General features: G+C 46.0%; 1 protein-coding gene across 7 annotated transcripts in view; it reads right to left on the bottom strand.

The window, feature by feature from the left end:
* The window catches only part of LZTR1 (leucine zipper like post translational regulator 1), a 298,705-nt gene that overhangs the window by 167,515 nt on the left and 110,622 nt on the right, over positions 1 to 20,568 (bottom strand). For all 7 annotated transcript variants that reach the window (XM_073319623.1, XM_073319627.1, XM_073319622.1 and 4 more), the window contains 2 exons: positions 4,268 to 4,407; positions 1,629 to 1,830 (listed from right to left, as the gene is read on the bottom strand). In XM_073319623.1, the coding sequence (XP_073175724.1) occupies positions 1,629 to 1,830; positions 4,268 to 4,407 (342 nt within the window). The remainder of the gene's footprint in view (positions 1 to 1,628; positions 1,831 to 4,267; positions 4,408 to 20,568) is intronic.

Here is a 20,568-nt window from a genome sequence, read left to right as displayed (position 1 = left end):
AAATGCAGTGCCTTGCATAATGACAGGTTTCAGAGGAACAGCCGTGTTAGTCTGTATTCGCAAAAAGAAAAGGAGTACTTGTGGCACCTTAGAGACTAACCAATTTATTTGAGCATGAGCTTTCGTGAGCTACAGCTCACTTCATCAGATGTTTACCGTGGAAACTGCAGCAGACGCCACTAGCCGTCACCTTCAGCCCCCAACTAAAACCCCTCCAACGCATTATTAAGGATCTACAACCTATCCTAAAGGATGACCCAACACTCTCACAAGTCTTGGGAGACAGGCCAGTCCTTGCCTACAGACAGCCCCGCAACCTGAAGCAAATACTCACCAACAACCACATACCACACAACAGAACCACTAACCCAGGAACTTATCCTTGCAACAAAGCCCGTTGCCAATTGTGCCCACATATCTATTCAGGGGACACCATCACAGGGCCTAATAACATCAGCCACACTATCAGAGGCTCGTTCACCTGCACATCCACCAATGTGATCTATGCCATCATGTGCCAGCAATGCCCCTCTGCCATGTACATTGGTCAAACTGGACAGTCTCTACGTAAAAGAATAAATGGACACAAATCAGATGTCAAGAATTATAACATTCATAAACCAGTCGGAGAACACTTCAATCTCTCTGGTCACGCAATCACAGACATGAAGGTCGCTATCTTAAAACAAAAAAACTTCAAATCCAGACTCCAGCGAGAAACTGCTGAATTGGAATTCATTTGCAAATTGGATACTATTAATTTAGGCTTAAATAGAGACTGGGAGTGGCTAAGTCATTATGCAAGGTAGCCTGTTTCCTCTTGCTTTTTCCTACCCCCCCCCCCCCCAGATGTTCTGGTTTAACTTGGATTTAAACCTGGAGAATGGTCAGTTTAGATGAGCTATTACCAGCAGGAGAGTGAGTTTGTGTGTGTATGGGGGTGGGGGGGATGTGAGAAAACCTTGATCTATGCAGGAAATAGCCCGACTTGATTATGTAAAGAGTTGTCACTTTGGATGGGCTAGCACCAGCAGGAGAGTGAATTTGTGTGGGGGGGTGGAGGGTGAGAAAACCTGGATTTGTGCTGGAAATGGCCCACCTGTTGATCACTTTAGATAAGCTATTACCAGCAGGACAGTGGGGTGGGAGGAGGTATTGTTTCATGATTTCTGTGTGTATATAAAGTCTGCTGCAGTTTCCACGGTAAACATCTGATGAAGTGAGCTGTAGCTCACGAAAGCTCATGCTCAAATAAATTGGTTAGTCTCTAAGGTGCCACAAGTACTCCTTTCCTTATCAGTTAGTGGCTGGTTCATGCCATGGAACATGAGGATTTATTATTTTCTATGTCAAGTGTTAGCTCCTATAAACATCTTTTTTGGATCTTTTAAAAAAAAGTGCCAATGAAGAAAGTTTGAGTTTTACAAGTATCAATAATGACAGTGCCTTCTAAGGAAATTTTGTTCACTCTGTACTGACAGTATAACAGTTTTTTGGGGAAGGAGCTATAAAAAGTATAATTCAATATTAATGTTATTAATTTAAATAAAGATTCTTTGTTCTATATCATGGAAGCAAAAGGTAGATTAAAAGGAGAAAGAGGAATAATTAAACAGTGCACTCTTTACCTCACTATCTGGACTAGGCTGGATAACTTCCCAGGTCTGAGAGTCCACATCGTAGCAGTGAAGTTCATTTGGCAATGTGTTATCTGCAGCACCACCAAACACATAGAGGTGGCGATCAAAGGCAACCATGGTGTGACCGTATCTTCGCTGTGGCGGAGGAGGGGAGCCCCGAAGTAAGTGTTCAGTAGGAATTCGTGTCCAACTGAGACACAAGACATGAAACAAAGAGTAAATCTTTTACAACTCCTTTCTTCAAAATGAGTTTTGAAAATTAACTGTCTCAAAATCCCCAAAGGATTCTATCAATTAGAGATGGAGAACACATATTACAATATACCCTAACCAAACCCTACCCCCACTATTTAAATAAAATCAGTATTTTGGTAAGGGATCACAGTTTCTTAACATAATATGATGAATATTATTTGCAATCACCAATTCAGCTTTTTATTATACTTGCAGTCAGGCAGAGCCCAACTCTAGCAGACATCAGGACAAGATACAAGACTTGCACACTTCATTTAATGTTTGGATGACTGGTTGGTTTATTCTGTATTTTGTTTCATTACTGTGGTGGTTTTCATAGATTCCTAGATTTTATGTCCCATTATGATCATGTAGTCTGACCTCCTGCATAATACAGGCCTGAGAACCTCACCCAGTAATTTCTGCATCAAATAAATAACTTCTATTTGAGCAACAGCACATCTGGCTAGTGTATCTTCCTCACATGCTCAGGGTCAAACTGGTCATCATGTTTGGGGCTGGGAAGGAATTGTCCCCCAGCTGAGATTGGCAGGAACCTTGGGGTTTTTTTGATCTCTGCAGCATGGAATGTGGATTCATCTTGGGATCATCTGAGCTTATCTCACTTAATCAATTCCCTGCCATTGCAGGAGCTCTGGGCACTGGGGACACCTCGGTATCTCTTGCTCTCTGTCTGTGGCACACAATAGTTTACCCTCCAGAGGACTGAAATGCTTAAGCCTAATTAAAGTATTTGGGCTTAATATAGGGGTATCTGGGTGAAACTGAACAGCCTGTGATATTCAGGAGGTCACACTAGATGATTTAATTATTCTTTCTGGCCTTAAACTCTCAGAAACTATGAAATTAAAACAATACCCAGTCCTTTCTCTCCCCAACAAAAAGGCCATCAGTAACTGTGGCAATACTTGTAGTAGCAGTAGTTAAGCTACAGTGGCTGCTTTTTTGTTCCCCACTTTTATCTTTTTCAGAATTGTAGACCAAATTTTTCAAAACTGAGTAGTGGTTTTGGGTGCCTCAGTTTTTGGGTGCCAAACCTGATCTTTCTCAAGGGGCCAGGTTTTCAGAGGGCAGGTACTTAACACTGCCTGCTAATCAGAACCCTCAAAGATGTCTCAAGTTGGGAATCCAAAAACTGGGGCACTCAATTGCTAGTCAGATTTCAAAATTGTGGCTTGGCCTACTGTCTCTCTATTAAAAAAACAAAAGGAGGACTTGTGGCACCTTAGAGACTAACAAATTTATTTGAGCATAAGCTTTCGTGAGCTACATCGATGCATCCGATGAAGTGAGCTGTTGCTCACGAAAGCTTATGCTCAAATAAATTTGTTAGTCTCTAAGGTGCCACAAGTACTCCTTTTCTTTTTGTGAATACAGAGTAACATGGCTGCTACTCTGAAACCTGTCTCTCTATTGTGGTTCCAGACCAGTACTTTTAAAACTTCTTTCATTATACCACACTCAGATTTTTAATATTTAATAATTATCCAACTCCCAACCTAACTAACTGGTCTGTGAGATCAAAAGTTTGAAATAAAAACGTTCCCACAAAAGCTGGAATCCACTGTTTGAAAGTGCATATGTGTGTACATGTGCAGGGATTCAGGGTCAGACTGCTGCCCCCCAAGAGCTGACTAGACATTTGCTTTTCATAGTTATCTCATTTCCTTGAACTGTAGATTCATGCTGTTCCCCCTGTTAGACACATATGGTATGAAATTCCTATGAGCACTCCACATGGTGACAATGTCTAAGAAAGCAGGAGCTTTCAATTGCTGAATGAGGAAACCATGTGCACTCTTGATATTTTCCTATTGTTTGGGGCCAAATGTAACAGAGCATCTGAAAAGGCACTTGTCAAGATTTTCTAAATTGGGAGCTTGAAGTTACATTCCTAAATCCTTATACAGACACTTAAATTATCTGATTTTCAAAGATGTTGATCATCTACAACTCCCATTGACTTCAAAGGGAATTGAGGCTGCTCAGCACCTCTGAAAATCAGCCCCCTTCTAATTAGACACCTAGGTATGGACTGAGGAGCCAATCATTACACATCCAGATCCGAAAATTGTGCCCACTGCCTATTATTTCAAATGAATCAATATGAGTTTCTGTTCTTCTGTAGAAAAAATTGTCTCTATCTAGCTAAAGCATATCGTCAAGCTAATGTGTTATTGCTAACATATTATCCAAATATCAGCCTAATTAAACCTCAACTAAAAATCAAAAAAATTAGAAATGAGAAAGAACTGCCTTTCTTAGTTATGAAATACAAACTGTTCCTTCTTCAATATCGTTCATTATGTACTTTCTTCACCCTGAACAGAAATAATACATGTATTTTATTTGAATCAAATGTTAGAACTTACATTTTTTCCTTGAATTCAAACTGAAAGAGATTATTGGTGATCTTTGCTCCACTCTGGCCAGAAAACACAAACATCTTGTCTTTGCAAACAGCCACAGGAAAATTACAGCAGGAAGGAGGGATCTCACCACTCTGTTCAATCTAAAAAGTAGCAAAATCCACACTAAATTATATATTTTTCAAACTCCATTGTAAGACTGTTTGTATATGCACACTGAAGGATTAACACAACCCTACTGATCTCCTTTGGTGAAGAGAAACCATGTAGTGTGTGAACATAAATCATGTTTCCAGCTGACGATGACACACAGAGATTATAAATTTGGTTGAAGTGTGTAGACAGAGCCTTATTCACTTAATAGTGTATCCCCATTTTACAGATGGGAAATCCAGGCACAGAGGTTTGCTCAAGGGTAACACAAAAAGTCTATAGGAAAGGTGGGAACTGAACCCACATTTAAGCCCTAGCCTAGTACCTTAACCCTAAAAACATCCTTCCTCTGGTAAAGAGTGTAATTTAGGAAGAAATACTAATTAGGTGATAGTGATTGTACGAGTAATTATTTTATGAATAAGATAGGATTAAAAACAAGAGATCAAGCAAGTACCCATGCGTACAACAGGACTACTGGCTAGCAAGATACCGAGTACCCAGGTCTACTGGCTAGCAAGAGCTCGAGTTCAGAGAGACCACTCCGTTCTCAGGAAAGCATGCAACTTTTTTCAGTTCATTCCAACCCTGTGAAAGACTAACAACTAGGTGACAGGTTTCAAGCAAATCAGGTGGTGATACTTTCTGTAAGATTTAAACCTCATGCAAGCACAATTGTAGTTGTGACACCATTTGCCAAACATCAGTTGGGATCTTTAAAGGGATGACTAAGAAAAATGTGTGAGCGACAACTGATCAGCACAGAAATATAATAATTCCACCTCCAGATGTTCAAGATTCCTTAAAACAAGATGGACAAACATGAAGAATGCCTGACATTCATTCCTCCACTCCTCTGATAACTTTCTTGACATTAAAAATCGAAGTTCTCGTTTAATTAAATTTGAAAATGAATACAATTATTACAGTAGTCTATGTTATTTGTTTTGATACTGAAGTCAATTTACACCATGTACCAAACCACAGCTCACTTTGAGGAGAACAGACATGCTCATGAGACAGAGAAGCAACAAACGAGGAAAGAAAGGGCACAACAGTCCAGCCAACAACTATGTCTCCTCCAAGATAACACCTGTCACTTCTGTGGAAAAATCTGCAGGGCACAAATTAGGCTCCTCAGCCACTTAAAAACCCACCAGTGACCCCCACCACCTTGGCAGACATCATCCTTGCATCGAGGGATAGCCGAAGAATGTCAATTTATCTTATGCTGTCTCCACATTTCCCAGTTTTCAGTGTGCTGCAGCTTTTGTACTTGGCAACACAATTCATAGACGTTATCAGAGAAAATATGGATGTTTTGGCAAGTGGGTAAAGCAGGGGTGGGCAAACTTTTTGGCCCGACGGCCACATCGGGGTGTGAAACTATGTGGAGGGCTGGGTAGGGAAGGCTGTGCCTCCCCAAGCAGCCTGGCCTTTGCCTCCTATCTGCCCCCTCCCACTTCCCACCCACTGACTGCTCCCCTCAGAACCCCCCCATCCAATCCCCACCCTGCTCCTTGTCCCCTGACCGCCTCCTCCCAGGACCCCCGCCCCAACCTCCCCCGGGACCTCACCCCCATCTAACCCCCCCCCGCTCCCTGTCCCCTGACTGCTGCCCCCCCGAACCTCCAGCCCATCCAACCGCCCCCTGTCCCCTGACTGCCCCCGGGACCCCATGCCCCTTTACCAACCCCTTGGCCCCCTTACTATGCTGCTCAGTACAGCATGTCTGGGAGCCGTGCTGCCCAGCTGGAGCCTGAGACGCTGTCGTGCTGCTCTGCATGAGCCCGCAGCCCAGAGCACTGCCTGCGCAGCGGTGTCACTATGGAGGACGGAGAACAGCGGGGGAGGGGCCGGGGCCCACCTCCCAGGCCAGGAGCCAGGCAAGATGGTGCCGTGGGCCGGATGTGGTCTGCGGACCGTAGTTTCCCACCTCTGGGGTAGGGGAACTGGGGCGTTTAGCATCTGAAGAAATAATGTTAGGCTGTTTGAAATTATACAATCAGATTCACACTGTGCCACAGTGACAGACACATTTATGATCTTGTCATGAATATAAAGGGAAGGGTAACCACCTTTCTGTATACAGTGCTATAAAATCCCTCCTGGCCAGAGGCAAAGTCCTTTTACCTGTAAAGAGTTAAGAAGCTCAGGTAACCTGGTTGGCACCTGACCCAAAATGACCAATGAGGGGACAAGATACTTTCAAATCTGGAGGGGGGGGAGGCTTTTGTCTGTCTGTGTGATACCTTTGCTGGGAACAGATCAAGGATGCAAGCCCTCCAACTCCTGTAAAGTTAGTAAGTAATCTAGCTAGAAAATGCGTTAGGTTTTCTTTGTTTTGGCTTATGAAATTTGCCGTGCTGGAGGAAATGTGTATTCTTGTTTTTGTGTCTTTTTGTAACTTAAGGTTTTGCCTAGAGGGATTCTCTATGTTTTGAATCTGATTGCCTGTAAGATTATCTTCCATTCTGATCTTACAGAGTTGTTCTCTTATCTTTTTTTGTTCTTCTAATAAAGTTCTGTTTTTAAAGAATCTGATTGGGTTTTTTGGGTCTTAAAAATCCAAGGCTGGTTTGTGCTCATCTTGTTTATTCTCAAGCCTCCCCAGGAAAGGGGGTGTAAGGGTTTGGGGGGATGTTTTGGGGAAATAGGAACTCCAAGTGGTTCTTTCCCTGATTGTTTGTTAAATCATTTGGTGGTGGCAGCATTCAACTAATCCAAGGGCAAAGACTTTGTGTCTTGGGGAAGTTTTAACCTAAGCTGGTAGAAATAAGCTTAGGGGGTCTTTCTTGCGGGTCCCCACATCTGTACCCTAGAGTTCAGAGTGGGGAAGGAACCCTGACAGATCTCCAGATTGGTTATGGTAACATACCTTATCTTAGAATGAAATTAACAACTTTGAAAAACAACAAACGATTCAGAACACAGCTACCTGCAAACTCAAGCTAAAGACAGCGTATGTCCCAAGTTCTCTACTCTCTTCACAGACCTTCCATTAAATACCCCATGCAGGATGGGGGAAGGAGAAAGATGTTGAGATTCTGTGTTATGTGTTATCATTTCTGAGTGCCCAAAACTGTGGTAGGCACCTCACAGAAACAAGTACAGACATAGTCTCTGCCCAGAAAACATTAAATATAAAGAACATAAGAACATAAAAACAGCCCCACTGTGTCAGACCAATGGTCCATCTAGCTCAGTATCCTGTCTTCTGACAGTGGCCAATACCAGGTGCTTCAGAGGGAATGAACAGAAAGACAATCATCAAGTTTTCCATTCCCTATTGTCCACTCCCAGCTTCTGGCAAACAGAGGCTAGGAACACTCAGAGCATGGGGTTGCATCAAGCTTCAACTTGACACAAGTGAGAGTCAAAAAATAGATAAAAAAGAAGAGGGGAGACAAGACAAAGGACAGGGGAGTCAATGGCAAAATCATTCAGGGCACAGTCCTAGGCACAGCAGTAATAGAAATAATACATAATAATAATAGGGTTGTGTACACATTGTGATACAGCATGGCCAGAAGGCAGCTGGAGAGTGATATAGGAGAGATATGTAAGTCCCAGGATGAGGAGAAGCCTTTTTCCCTGTAGAGGGAAGAAAGGTTGCTATAGATTAATTAAAAGCACCTGAAGCCAATTAGAGCACCCAAAGCTAGTCACCTGGTAAAAAACCCCCTGCTTCAATCAGCCAGGGGAAGGAGTTGGAGCAGAGAGCAGTTTGGAGGAGTTGGAGCAGTACTGTGGCTAGCTAGAAGACCAAGATCCTAGGTAAACAGACACCTGGCTTGTGCAGAGAGAGAGAGAGAGGGCAGGAAGCCCCACAAGCTGAAGAGCAGGAGAGGGAAGTAGCCCAGGGGAAGGAAGCACTAGTTCAAGTGGTTTACCACCATCCCTAGGGCCCCTGGGCTGGGACCCAGAGTAGAGGGCGGGCCCGGGTCCCACCCTCTCCACTACCCTTCTCTGGGTTACTAGTGGGACAGTAGATACCCTAGTTCAGGGGCAGGAAACTGCACCCTGAACCCCCCGTCCCCCAAGAAGAGGAAGAGCTGGACCCATCATATTCGTACCAGCAATTTGCCACACGTGGTGTTAGAAGTGGGATCTCCGCGCTGGGGACTTAAACCAGGGTTAACCAAAACCATACCATTCCCCAAGATGGACGATGTGGCCAAGGCTCTAATACAAGCCACTGTGGCCCAGCAGGAGGCTACCCGAATCCAAGCAACCGCCCAACAGGAGGCGATTCGCGTGCAGCAGGAGACTAATCGGCTGCTGATGAATCAGGCTTGCCAGGACCAAGCTCTACTACAGGAGCTGGCAAACCAGATGAAGGCCCTTATGGAGTGGAACCACAATTGCAACGGAACCCGGACTATATGGGCCAGTCACTGCCTACAGAAAATGACACGGGAGGATGATGTAGAGGTGTACCTCCTGGCATTTGAGAGAACAGCCCTGTGGGAGGACTGGCCCCGAGATCAGCAGTCTGGAATCCTCGCCCTGTTCCTGTGTGGAGAGGCCTAGGAAGTCTATTACGATATGGCTGCAGAGACTGCGGAGGATTACCCCCAGCTGAAGGCAGAGATCCTGGCCAGATCAGGAGTAACCATAGCATTGCGAGCCCAGAGATTTCATGAATGGGAGTATACAGAGGACAAGACACCTCGATCGCAATTGTTTGACCTGATCCACCTGACCCAGAAACGGCTGCGCCCTGAGGCCCTCAGCCTCCCCCAAAAAAGATGGAGCTCCTGGTACTGGACCGGTATATGAGGGGGCGACCACCAGGCCTTAGGGCTTGGGTTGGCCAGAATGACCCCTCTACCTACGATGAGTTGGTCTCCCTCGTGGAAAGACAGCTGGCAGCCCGTGACCTGTTCCAGACCCTAGGGAGTGAGACATGGCAAACCAGGAAGACAGCCCCAAACCCATGGCCCCGGACTGTCGAGAACTACAGAAGAACCATAACTGGGAGGAAAGACACTGAGGAATGGACCGAGGCCAAGAAGGGACCTGGGGGTTTGGGAAGAAAGGGCTGGTGGGGTGGGGGGTGGGGGAGGCTGACCAAATAGCCCCAGGCAGAGGGCGGCAACCGGGATAAGAGGTCGGTGTTACGAGTGTGGGGAATTGGGACATATAGCAACCCAATGCCCCAACAGGGAAGAGTCTATGCAGTGCAATCTGGGGGATCCTGGGGAACAATGTGGCCTAATCAGCCTGGTAGGGGTCACAATGACCTCACCTGGGTATACAAGGTCAATAAAGATGAATGGTATTGCTACCATAGCATTAGTAGATTCTAGGAGTGCTGTCACACTGGTCTCGGGGAAGTTGGTGGGGCAAGACCAACTAACCCGGGCCAAAACCACAGGGGTAAAGTGCGTTCATGGCACCATAAATTTCTACCCCACAATCCCAGTATGGATTGAGATCCAGCGAAACACTACCAGGGTAACTGCAGGAGTGGTCCCTAGGCTCCTCTGCCCAGTCTTAATTGGTAGGGACTTCCCCGGGTTTGAGAACTTACTCCCCCCCAGTAGAGCCAGGGGAGGGTAGCAAACCCCAGGCTGAGATGGAGGCACCTACAGATAGCCTCACCCCAATTTTTGCCAAATTTGCCCCAGAGCTATTTTCATCCCCCCGGAAACCCCGAAAGTCTAGACAGGAAAAGAGGGCAGATAAAAGGCTAGGGACCAGGATTCTAGCAGAGAACCAGAAAGCCTCCCTGGTTGGTAAGTGAACCGGTTCAGGAGGCCAGGAGACAGTGAGGAGTCAGAGGCGGTTCCTAGCCCAAGTAAGGGCAACCCATGGGGTGGAGAAGAAATAGGTCCCATGGAGTTAGGTCAAATTGGTACCGCACGTGAGAATTTCGAGCAGGACCAAGCCAATGACCCGCTATATGCGAATGTGAGGGAGGAAGTAGTGGAACTAAATGACATACCTGTGGAAGGAAAGACCAAAGACCCAAGGCCGTATTATGTGATCAAACGTGATCTGTTGTACCGAATAGTACAAATTCGAGGGGAAGAAGTAGAGCAGCTCTTAGTCCCACGGAAACACACAAGGGCAGTACTAGAGTTAGCTCACAATAATTTATTTGGGGGACATCTAGGAGTAGACAAGATACTTGATAGAGTCCTAAGAAGATTTTATTGGCCAGGAATACACGCGGAGGTCCAACACTATTGTACCTCCGGCCCGGAATGCCAGTTGCATAGCCCCCGACCTCACTTGCGGGCCCCGTTAGTACCTTTGCCTATTATTGAAGTCCCTTTCAAAAGGATAGCCATGGGACCTAGTGGGTCCACTGGAAAGATCAACACCGGGCCACTGAAACGTATTAGTCATCCTTGACTACGCCACATGGTATCCAGAAGCCATGCCTTTAAGAAACTCCACATCCAAGGCAATAGCAAAAGAACTACTTCAGGTTTTTGCCAGAGTGGGCATCCCTAAGGAGATCCTAACTGACCAAGGAACCCCTTTCATGTCGAAATTAATGAAGGACTTATGTACCCTGCTCTGCATCCATGCCATACGGACATCAGTCTACTATCCACACACAGATGGACTGGTAGAGCAGTTTAACCACATCCTTAAAAGTATGATCCGGAAGGTGGTAGCACAGGACGGAAAAGACTGGGATACCCTTCTACCATACCTAATGTTTGCAATACGGGAAGTCCCCCAGGTGTCCACCAGTTTCTCTCCCTTTGAGCTCCTATATGGATGCCACCCATGCGGAATATTAGCTATCGCCAAGGAGGACTGGGAAGAACAACCCAACCCAGGAAAGAATGTCACTGAGCATGTGACACAGATGAGAGAGCGAATAGCTCGAGTAACCCCTACAGTACGAGAACATTTGGAAAAAGCAGGTCAGAGCAGAGTAGGGTACTATCAGAGATTCATCCCTCATTTCGCCACAAGAGCAGGGCCATTGACGGACCTGATAAAGGCTCAGGGCCCCAAGATAGTAAAATGGTCTGATGCAGCAGAAGGAGCATTCGCAGATTTAAGGACAGCCCTTTGCTGCCATCCAGTACTCATAGCCCCAGACTTCAAGAAAGAATCTGTCCTACAAACAGATGCCTCGGAAGTAGGGCTAGGAGCCATCCTTTCGCAGATGGTATGGGAGGAGGAACACCCGATCCTGTACCTGAGCCGGAAGCTCCTCCCCAGGGAACAAAAGTACGCTGTTGTTGAAAAGGAATGTCTGGCGATAAAATGGGCCATAGAAACTCTCCGCTACTACCTACTGGGACGGCGATTTACCCTGGTGACAGACCACGCCCCACTCCAGTGGATGCACAGAAACAAGACGAATGCAAGAGTGACTAGGTGGTTCCTATCTCTGCAACCCTTTCATTTCCGAGTACAGCATAGGGCCGGAAGCCAACACAGCAACACAGATAGCTTGTCATGAAAGCATTGCCTCTCGTCCCAAGTAGCCAACCCCATGGTGTTGAGCAGGGTGGGAGGATATGTGATACAGCATGGCCAGAAGGCAGCTGGAGAGTGATACAGGAGAGATATGTAAGTCCCAGGATGAGGAGAAGCCTTACTCCCTGTAGAGGAAAGAAAGGTTGCTATAGATTAATTAAAAGCATTTGAAGCAAATTAGAGCACCTGAAGCTAGTCACCTGATAAAAACCCCCTGCTTCAATCAGCCAGGGGAAGGAGCTGGAGCAGAGAGCAGTTTGAAGGAGTTGGAGCAGAGAGCAGTTTGGAGGAGTGCCATGGCTGGCTAGAAGACCAAGACCCTAGGTAAACAGACACCTGGCTTGTGTAGAGAGAGAGAAAGAGGGCAGGAAGCCCCACAAGCTGAAGAGCAGGGGAAGGAAGTAGCCCAAGGGAAGGAAGCACTAGTTCAAGTGGTTTACCACCATCCCTAGGGCTCCTGGGCTGGGACCTGGAGTAGAGGGCGGGCCTGGATCCCTCCCTCTCCACTACCCTTGTCTGGGTTACTAGTGGGACAGTAGATACCCTAATTCAGGGGCAGGAAACTGCACCCTGAACCGCCCCCCCCGGAAGAGGAAGTGCGGGACCCATCATAATCGTACCAGCAATTTGCCACAATATATTCATAATTATAGGATTTGGGTTGTTTTCACTTTTCTCCTAGGCTTCAGAGCAGAAGAAACTTTTCAGCAGCAATTCAATTGAGGAGAGGGAGGCTGCCTCACTTGGCATTCTAAAAGGAGTAAGGAGAGATTGGGGCATAGATATAGGCGTGATGTAGGAAGCAACGATAAGAAATTTAAACTTGATACACATTGCAATGGGGCACCAGTGAAGTGACTTTAGGGGGAATTATATGATCAAAGCAATGGGTAAGAAGGGTGATTTTGGCAGCAGCATTTTAGATGGATAAGAGGTGATAAGTTTAATGGCTGCTATGTTCCATTGTTCTGAGTGGAAATGAGGCCACACTACTCTCCATTAAAATGCTCACTTTCAAAATGGCCATTTCCTTCCATTGTTCCCAATGGAAGCGAAGCCAACATACAATCAGGGAAGTCGGTGGCCTCTTATGTTGCCAGGTGTCTGACATGAGTAGATGACTGGGGATCAGAGCGTTACTCACCTTGTGCAGTAACTGAGGTTCTTCGAGATGTGTATCCCTGTGGGTGCTCCACTTTAGGTGATTGCACGCCTCTAGTCAGAGAATTTCAACAGCAGTACCTGACTGGGCTGCACATGCACTCTCCCCATCTTGCGCCTGTAGCGGCAGTTGATTAGCGCTGTGTGGCCGCCCACCCCCCTCAGTTCCTTTTCTACTGTAGAGGACTAATTAGAGCTCCAAAGTAGTGGGGAGGAGGAACGATAGTGGAGCACCCATAGGGACACACATCTTGAAGAACCTCAGTTACTGCACAAGGTGAATAATCCTCTCTTCTTCTTCTTCGAGTGATGTCCCTGTGGGTGCTCCACTTTAGGTGACTGACAGTGCCCCTCAGGTGGAAGGAGGGATTCGGAGTGAATTCTGAATGGACGATAGTACCATGTGTCCCAGCCAAATGTCAGATGCTAAGATCTGGTCAATGACATAGTGTTGTACGAATGTGTGGGGTGATGTCCAAGTAGCTGTTTTGCATATGTCATTAATAGGCACCTCATTCAAGGTGGCTACTGATGTGGCTACTTCTCTTGTGGAGTGTATTCTGAGCCACGAAGGGGGTTGTAGCCCCTGTTGACAGTAGCAGAGCTGGGTGCCTGAAATCCATTTGGAAAATCTCTGCTTGGAGATGGGTTTGCCTTTGGAGTGTTCTGTAGTGGAGAGGAACAGTTTGGGAGTTTTTATGAACTTGGTCCATTCTAGATAAAAGACTAGTGCCCTTCTGACGTCCAGGGTGTGGAATGTCACCTCTTGCCTGTTCTTATGAGGTTTAAGGAAGAATGTGGGAAGATGGATGGGTTAGTTGAGGTGGAATGAAGAAGGGACTTTAGGTAAGAATCTAGGGTGAGGTCTCAGAGTGACCTTTTTCTTAAGAAAAATCATATATGGTGGTTCTGCCCTAAGGGTTCCTATTTCTCTGACATGCCTCATGGACATGATGGCTACTAGAAAGGCTACTTTCATGGAAAGGTGTAGTAGTGAGCATGTAGCCAAAGGTTCGAACAGGGCAGTCGTCAGAGGTCAAAGTACTAGGGTGAGGGCCCACGGAGGATTTGGGGCTATCGGTTCAGGGTAGAGGTTACGAATGCCCTACAGGAATCTTTTAGTAGTTGGGTGTGCAAAGACTGAAACGCTGTCCACCTTGTGGTGGAAGGTTGTAATTGCTGCCAGGTGTACCTGTAATAAATTCATTGAGAGACCCAATTTCTTATGGTAAAGTATGTAGTCCAGGACTACAGAAAGGGTAGAATTGGTGGCTTTGATTTGTTTGTTTAGAGACCACGTGTGGAATCTCTTCCATTTGTAGAGGTATGACAAACGTGTAGTTGGCAAGAAGTCTTTAACTTCCTCAGAGCAGATCATCTCCTAACCTTGGAACCACTGAGGAGCCAGGCTCTCAGGTGGAGTATCTCCAGGTTCGAGTGCAGAGTGTGAACTTTGTCCTGAGAGAGGTGATTTGGAAAAAGTGGAAGAATTTGTGGAGGGCATGCTTACATCTCTCTTAAGTATGGATACCATGTTTGCCTGGGCCACACTGTGGCTACCAGGATGACTTTGGCTTGATCGGTCCTCATCTTGTTTATGACTCTGGGCAGTGGTAGAGGGATGGGAAGGAAGGCAGGGGAGAGGAATAGCTCAGTGGTTTGAGCATTGGCCTGCTCAACCCAGGGTTGAGAGTTCAATCCCTGAGGGGGCCATTTAGGGATCTGGGGCAAAAATTGGGGATTGGTCCTGCTTTGAGCAGGGGGTTGGACTAGATGACCTCCTGAGGTCCCTTCCAACCCTGATATTCTATGACACTCTATGACACTAAGGCATACAGGATAAGAAATGCATCTCCTCTGGATTTTGGTCCCAGACCCGCTCCGGAGCATTTGCTGGGCATTTGCTGTTCCAGCTCACAGCAAACAGGTCTACTGAGGGGAACCCCCATTGTTGGAGTATGCTCTGGATCACGGAGGTGTTTCTTTCTCACTTGTGGTTATGCAAGAACTTTTGGCTTAGCATGTCCACCGTGATGTTCTGAGATCCCGGTAGGTCTGTGGCTGATATGTTGATGTTGTGTTGGATGTACCATGTCCACAACTTTACGGCCTCTGTGCATAGGGAGTGTGACCTCACTCCTCCCTGTTTGTTTATATGGAACATGCAGGCCATATTGTCCGTCATGATCTGTATGGCTTTGTTTTCAATTAGAGTCATGAAATGCTCGCAGCTCCAGAACGTTGATGTGAACTGTTGATTCTGAAGAAGACCATCTACCCTGTACTGTGAGGCTGTCTAAGTGGGCACCCCATCCCAGTAGGGAGGCGTCCATTGTAATTATCATTTCAAGGGGAGGCCAGAGGAAGGGGACGCCTGCACACACATTTTGCAAGTGAATCCACCATTGTATCAAGTCCTTGACCTTTGCTGGCATACTTAGGAGTTTGTTCAGTCTGTGTTTGTGTGGGATGTACACTGTCCAGAGCCAAGCTTGCAGGCAGTGAATGCACAGTTTGGCATGATTTACGACATATGTGGTCACCGCCATGTGTCCTAGTAGACAAAGGCAGATCCTGGCAGATACCCATGGACTGTGTATTGTGGTATTGATCAGGTTTGTCAGGGTGACGAATCTCTGAGGTGATAGTGATGCTTTCGCTTCTGTAAAGTTTAGGTGGACCCCAATAAGGTACAGTTGTTGGACTGGTGTTAGTGTTGACTTTTGAAGGTTTATTTGTAGACTGAGATCTGTGAAAAGCAACACTGTTTTCTGTGTGGCTTTGATGGTCTTTTCTCAAATATGAGCCTTGAGTAGACAATTGTCTAAATACGGGTTTATCACGACCCCTTGCTTGCGTAAGTGGGCTGCCACCACTGCTAGAACTTTGGAAGACACTCAAAGGGCCATGGAGAGGCCAAATGGTCATACCATGTATTGGAAGTGGTCCTGTCCCCATATAAATCAGATGAATTGCCTGTGTGCTGGGTGTAGGACACCGTGAAAATATGCGTCTTGTAGGTCGAGGGCTGCAAACCAATCCCCTTGCTCCAGTGCAGGAATTATTGTTGCTAAAGTAACTATCCTGAATCATTGTGTTTTGATTAATTTGTTTAGTTTCCTGAGATCAAGAATGGGTCTCCATCCCCAGACTTCTTCTGTGTTAAAAAATAATGGGAATAGAAGCCCTTCCCTCTGCATTGTACCGGCATAAGTTCTACCGTGCCTAGTTGCAGGAGGTGTTCTATTTCCTGTCTCAGAAGTGACTTACGAGAGAGGTCCCTGAAGAGGGACGGGGAGCGAGGGTGGGTAGGGGGGATGGAGAGGAACTGGATGGTCTTAATCATCCCTAGTACCTATCTGTCAGAAGTGATGGTGGCCAGACTGGGCAGAATGGTACCAGACAGTCTATAAACGGATGGTCAATGTAGTATGGCGTTACCAACAATGGTTGGGGGAGTTCTGTTAAGCCCTCGACCAAACCTTCAAATTTGGTGTTTAGGGGTCAGTTGCTGTGATGTGGAGGACAGCGAAGAATTTGATCTTCGTTTGAGTGGCCTTTGCCTATGATCTTTGAGGATCATACTCTCTCTTGTTCTGTGTGTACGGAGCCTGTCTAGGACGTTGTGATGTGTAATACCTGCCCTGTTTGCATTTAGTTGCAGGCGTATAGTTGCCTAGAGATCTAAGACTGGCTTTCGAGTCCTTTAAGGAGTGGAATGACTTGTCAGTCTTTCCAGCAAATAGCTTCGGCCCCTCGAAAGGAAGGTCCTCTACTGTAGATTGCACCTCCTTTGGAAACCCCTGACAAGTGCAATCAAGAGGCCCAGCACATTACTATGGCGGTTGCGATGGTCCTCGCAATGATGACTGGAGGGCTGTTCGAACTATACGCTGACCTTCGGAAATGAGCAACGTAAACCGCTCTCTTTTCCTCTAGTATAAATTCAATAAGGTCTGCAAATTTCAAACATGTTGTGTGGTCATATTTTGCCATGAGATCTTCATAATTGGCAATTCTAAGCTGTAATGTCACCAATGAGCAGTCCTTGTGGCCAAGTAAATGTAGCCTTTTCCACTCCTTATCATAAGGTGTGGTCCTGGAATAATGTTGCCTGCCTCCTTCATTAACAGCATCCACCACAAGAGAATTCGGTTGGGGGTGGGAAAATAAAAATTCTAGCCCCTTCGAAGGGATGTAATATTTTTTGTCCGCCCTCTGACACATAGGTGAGATTGTGGTTGGGGGGTCTGCCAGATGATTGTGGCATGCTCCATAATGGCATCATTTACGGGCAAGGCAATCTTGGAGGATGTCGACATGCGGAGCATATCCAATAGCTTGTGCTGAGATTCGGTGACCTCTTCAAGAGGGATTTGTAGTGTGTCAGCTGTCCTTTTAAACAGCTCTTGAAACTGTTTGAAATCATCTCTGGTAGTAGGGGGCAGAAGCATGATGGTCTTTTGTCAGGTAAGGAAGACAAGTTGGTTGCAGGAGTAGCATCCTGGTCTAACTCCTGCTCTGTTTCCTCAAAAGTCTATTCCTGGGAGACATCAGGTGGCATTACTGACTTTGATGAGGAATGTCTATATGTTTCCCTGATGCTTGGTGGCTTGGAATAATATTGCCTATAGGCTGCTCATGGACCCCAGAATGGCAACTGTGTTGGGAAAGGCACTGGTGAGGGTCCCCATGGGTGTCCATACCACCTTTGTATATCTGGTCTGGGATGGGGTCTAGGATGCGCTACCGGCCTGCATGGGCAAGGAGTGCTGAGATGAAGAAAGTTCCCTCTTCTCATCCTCATGCTCGTCACTGGAGAAGGGGGAGGCAGATGCAGCTGATGGTGTGCATGATACTAAAAGCGTTGACGCAGCGTTGGTACCGTGGAGGAGGGACTCACATTCCAGGGTCACTGTCAGGTTCTTCAGTACAAGGAACTGGTGTATTTTTGGTACCAGAGGAGGCGTGTGCATTTGTTGTGGTGCCGAGAATTGTTGCAGTACTGGGAAGTACTGCAGTGCCAGGGGGATAGGTGCTGACATCAACTGCGCCAAGGACTTAGGAGGCTTCAGTGGCGATGCATCAATGATGTGCAGCAGAGAGCCAGGAGGTGTTGCCAGTACCTTAGGAACTGCAGAGGCACTCAGTATGGAGGATTTTGTTACTGTCGCCGGTGCCGTAGTAGAGAGGGCAGTATTTTCTCTGCCTTCCTTTTTAGAGCCTGCTCGCTTGGGGTCTGTGGCCTTAACAGTACCAACTGTACCAGAAGTCCCTGCCAACTCGTAGGTACTTAGCCACAGTGTAGTCGGTACCAATGCAATAGATCAAGCCAGGGAACGTTTCTTTTTAGTCGCAGTTTTGGTAGGAGTGGAAGCTCTCCTGTTTGCAGGTCTTTTAGGAGACAGGTCCCTCCCATATGAAGCTGAGGAGGGGGATCTGGCAGAAGCCGTCTTTGGTGATTGGTCACTGGCAGAAGTTTGCGCTCCCAGAGCTGAGGCAGGACGGAGGGACGTCTCAATGAGAATCAGTTTAAGTTTGAGGTCCCTTCCTTTTCTTGTGTGGGCCTTCAGATTATGGTGATGAGTGCACTTTTGGGGTACATGTATTTCCCCCAGGCACCTGATGTATTGTGAGTGTCAATCTGAGATAGGAGTTGTCTCACAGGAAGAGTGGCAACATTTAAAACCAGGAGATCCTGCCATTTCAAGGAAATATCCCATGACGGTGAAATTATAAAGAAAGAATGTTTGTTGTTGTTGGGTTTTTTTTGTTTTTTTTTACAGGGAGAAGAAAAATAGAAAGGTCTTAACCAACTAATCTAACTATAGTAATAACACTAATCTAACCATTATATACGAGTACTGCTAATGATCACTTCTGAGGCAAATCAAGTGAAGGCACCACTGGAGCTCTGACTCAGACTAAGGGTGGTTGAGAAGTAACTTGGGGGCTGGGAAGGGGGGGGAGGAGCTGCACAGAACTAATCAACTGCCGCTACAGGTGCAAGATGGGGAGAGTACATGTGCGACCCAGCCAGGTACTACTGTAGAAATTCTCCGACTAGAAGTGCAGGGGCACGCAGTCACCTAAAGCTGAGCACTAACGGGGACATCACTCAAAGAAGAAACTGGCCATCTTTGCTAACGGCATCCAGTTGCCTCAGTCCCAATGAAAACAATAGGAGATGGCAGCCATTTTGAAGGTGGGAAGTTTCTCATAGAATTCTCTGAAGAACATCATACTCCTGCCTCTGCTAGAAATACTTTCAGTTATGAAGAATAAAAAATAGCCACTAATCCTAAAAATGTTGCTTATGCACAAGATTTATGTACGTTTTAACCATACAGAGAAGTCTGTTGGTTTCTGAGATCATTTACGTTAAAAAAAAAAAAAAAAGTCTGACACCAGGTGCTTAATTTCTTACAGGAGCCTTTTTTTCATTAATTTGAACTCAAACTAACAGATTTATTTGTTTGTTTCAGAGTGGTAGCCGTGTTAGTCTGTATCAACAAAAACAACGAGGAGTCCTTGTGGCACCTTAAAGACTAACAAATTTATTTGGGCATAAGCTTTTGTGGGCCAAAACCCACTTCATCAGATGCATGGAGTGGAAAATAAAGTGGGTAAGTATAAATACACAGCACAAGAAAAGATGGCAGTTGCCTTACCAAGTGTGGGGGGGTCAGAGCTAACGAGCCAATTCAATTAAGGTGGAAGTAGGCTATTCTCAACAGTTGACAAGAAGGGGTGAATACCAAAGGAGGAAAAATCACTTCTGTAGTGCTAGTGAGGCCAATGTAATCAAGGTGGCCCATTTCAAACAGTTCACAAGAAGGTGTGAGTATCATCGGGGGAAATTAGATTTTGTAGTGACCCATCCACTCCCAGTCTTTATTCAGGCCTAATTTGATGGTGCCCCGTTTGCAAATTAATTCTAGTTCTGCCGTTTCTCATTGGAGTCAGTTTTTGAAGTTTTTTTGTTGAAGAATTGCCACTTTTAAGTCTGTTATTGAGTGTCCAGTGAGATTGAAATGTTCTCCTATTAGTTTTTCAATGTTATAATTCTTGATGTCCGATTTGTGTCCATTTATTCTTTCACATAGAGATTATCCGGTCTGGCCAACGTATATGGCAGAAGGGCATTGCTGGCACATGATGGCATATATCACATTGGTAGATGTGCAGATGAACGAGCGAGCCCCTAATGGTGTGGCTCATGTGGTTAGGTCCTATGATGGTGTCCCTTGAATAGATATATGGACAGAGCTGGCAACGGGGTTTGTTGCAGTGATTGGTTCCTGGGTTAGTGTTTTTCTTGTGTGGTGTGTAGTTGCTGGTGAGTATTTGCTTCAGGTTGGGGGGCTGTTTGTAAGTGAGGACTGGCCTTTATTGGTAAATTCCTGGAAAATGCATTCTATACTGAGCATATTCTACTATTGGTCTCACTAATGCCATACTGAGAGGTAAAATCACATTTCTACTCACCAGTTACCTGGCATCTCCATAACAACAATACAGAATCAAAAAAACAAATA

Source organism: Lepidochelys kempii, chromosome 21 (genome assembly GCF_965140265.1).
Source record: "Lepidochelys kempii isolate rLepKem1 chromosome 21, rLepKem1.hap2, whole genome shotgun sequence".
Classification (NCBI taxonomy): domain Eukaryota; kingdom Metazoa; phylum Chordata; order Testudines; family Cheloniidae; genus Lepidochelys; species Lepidochelys kempii.
This window is presented reverse-complemented; position numbering and strand designations above follow the sequence as displayed.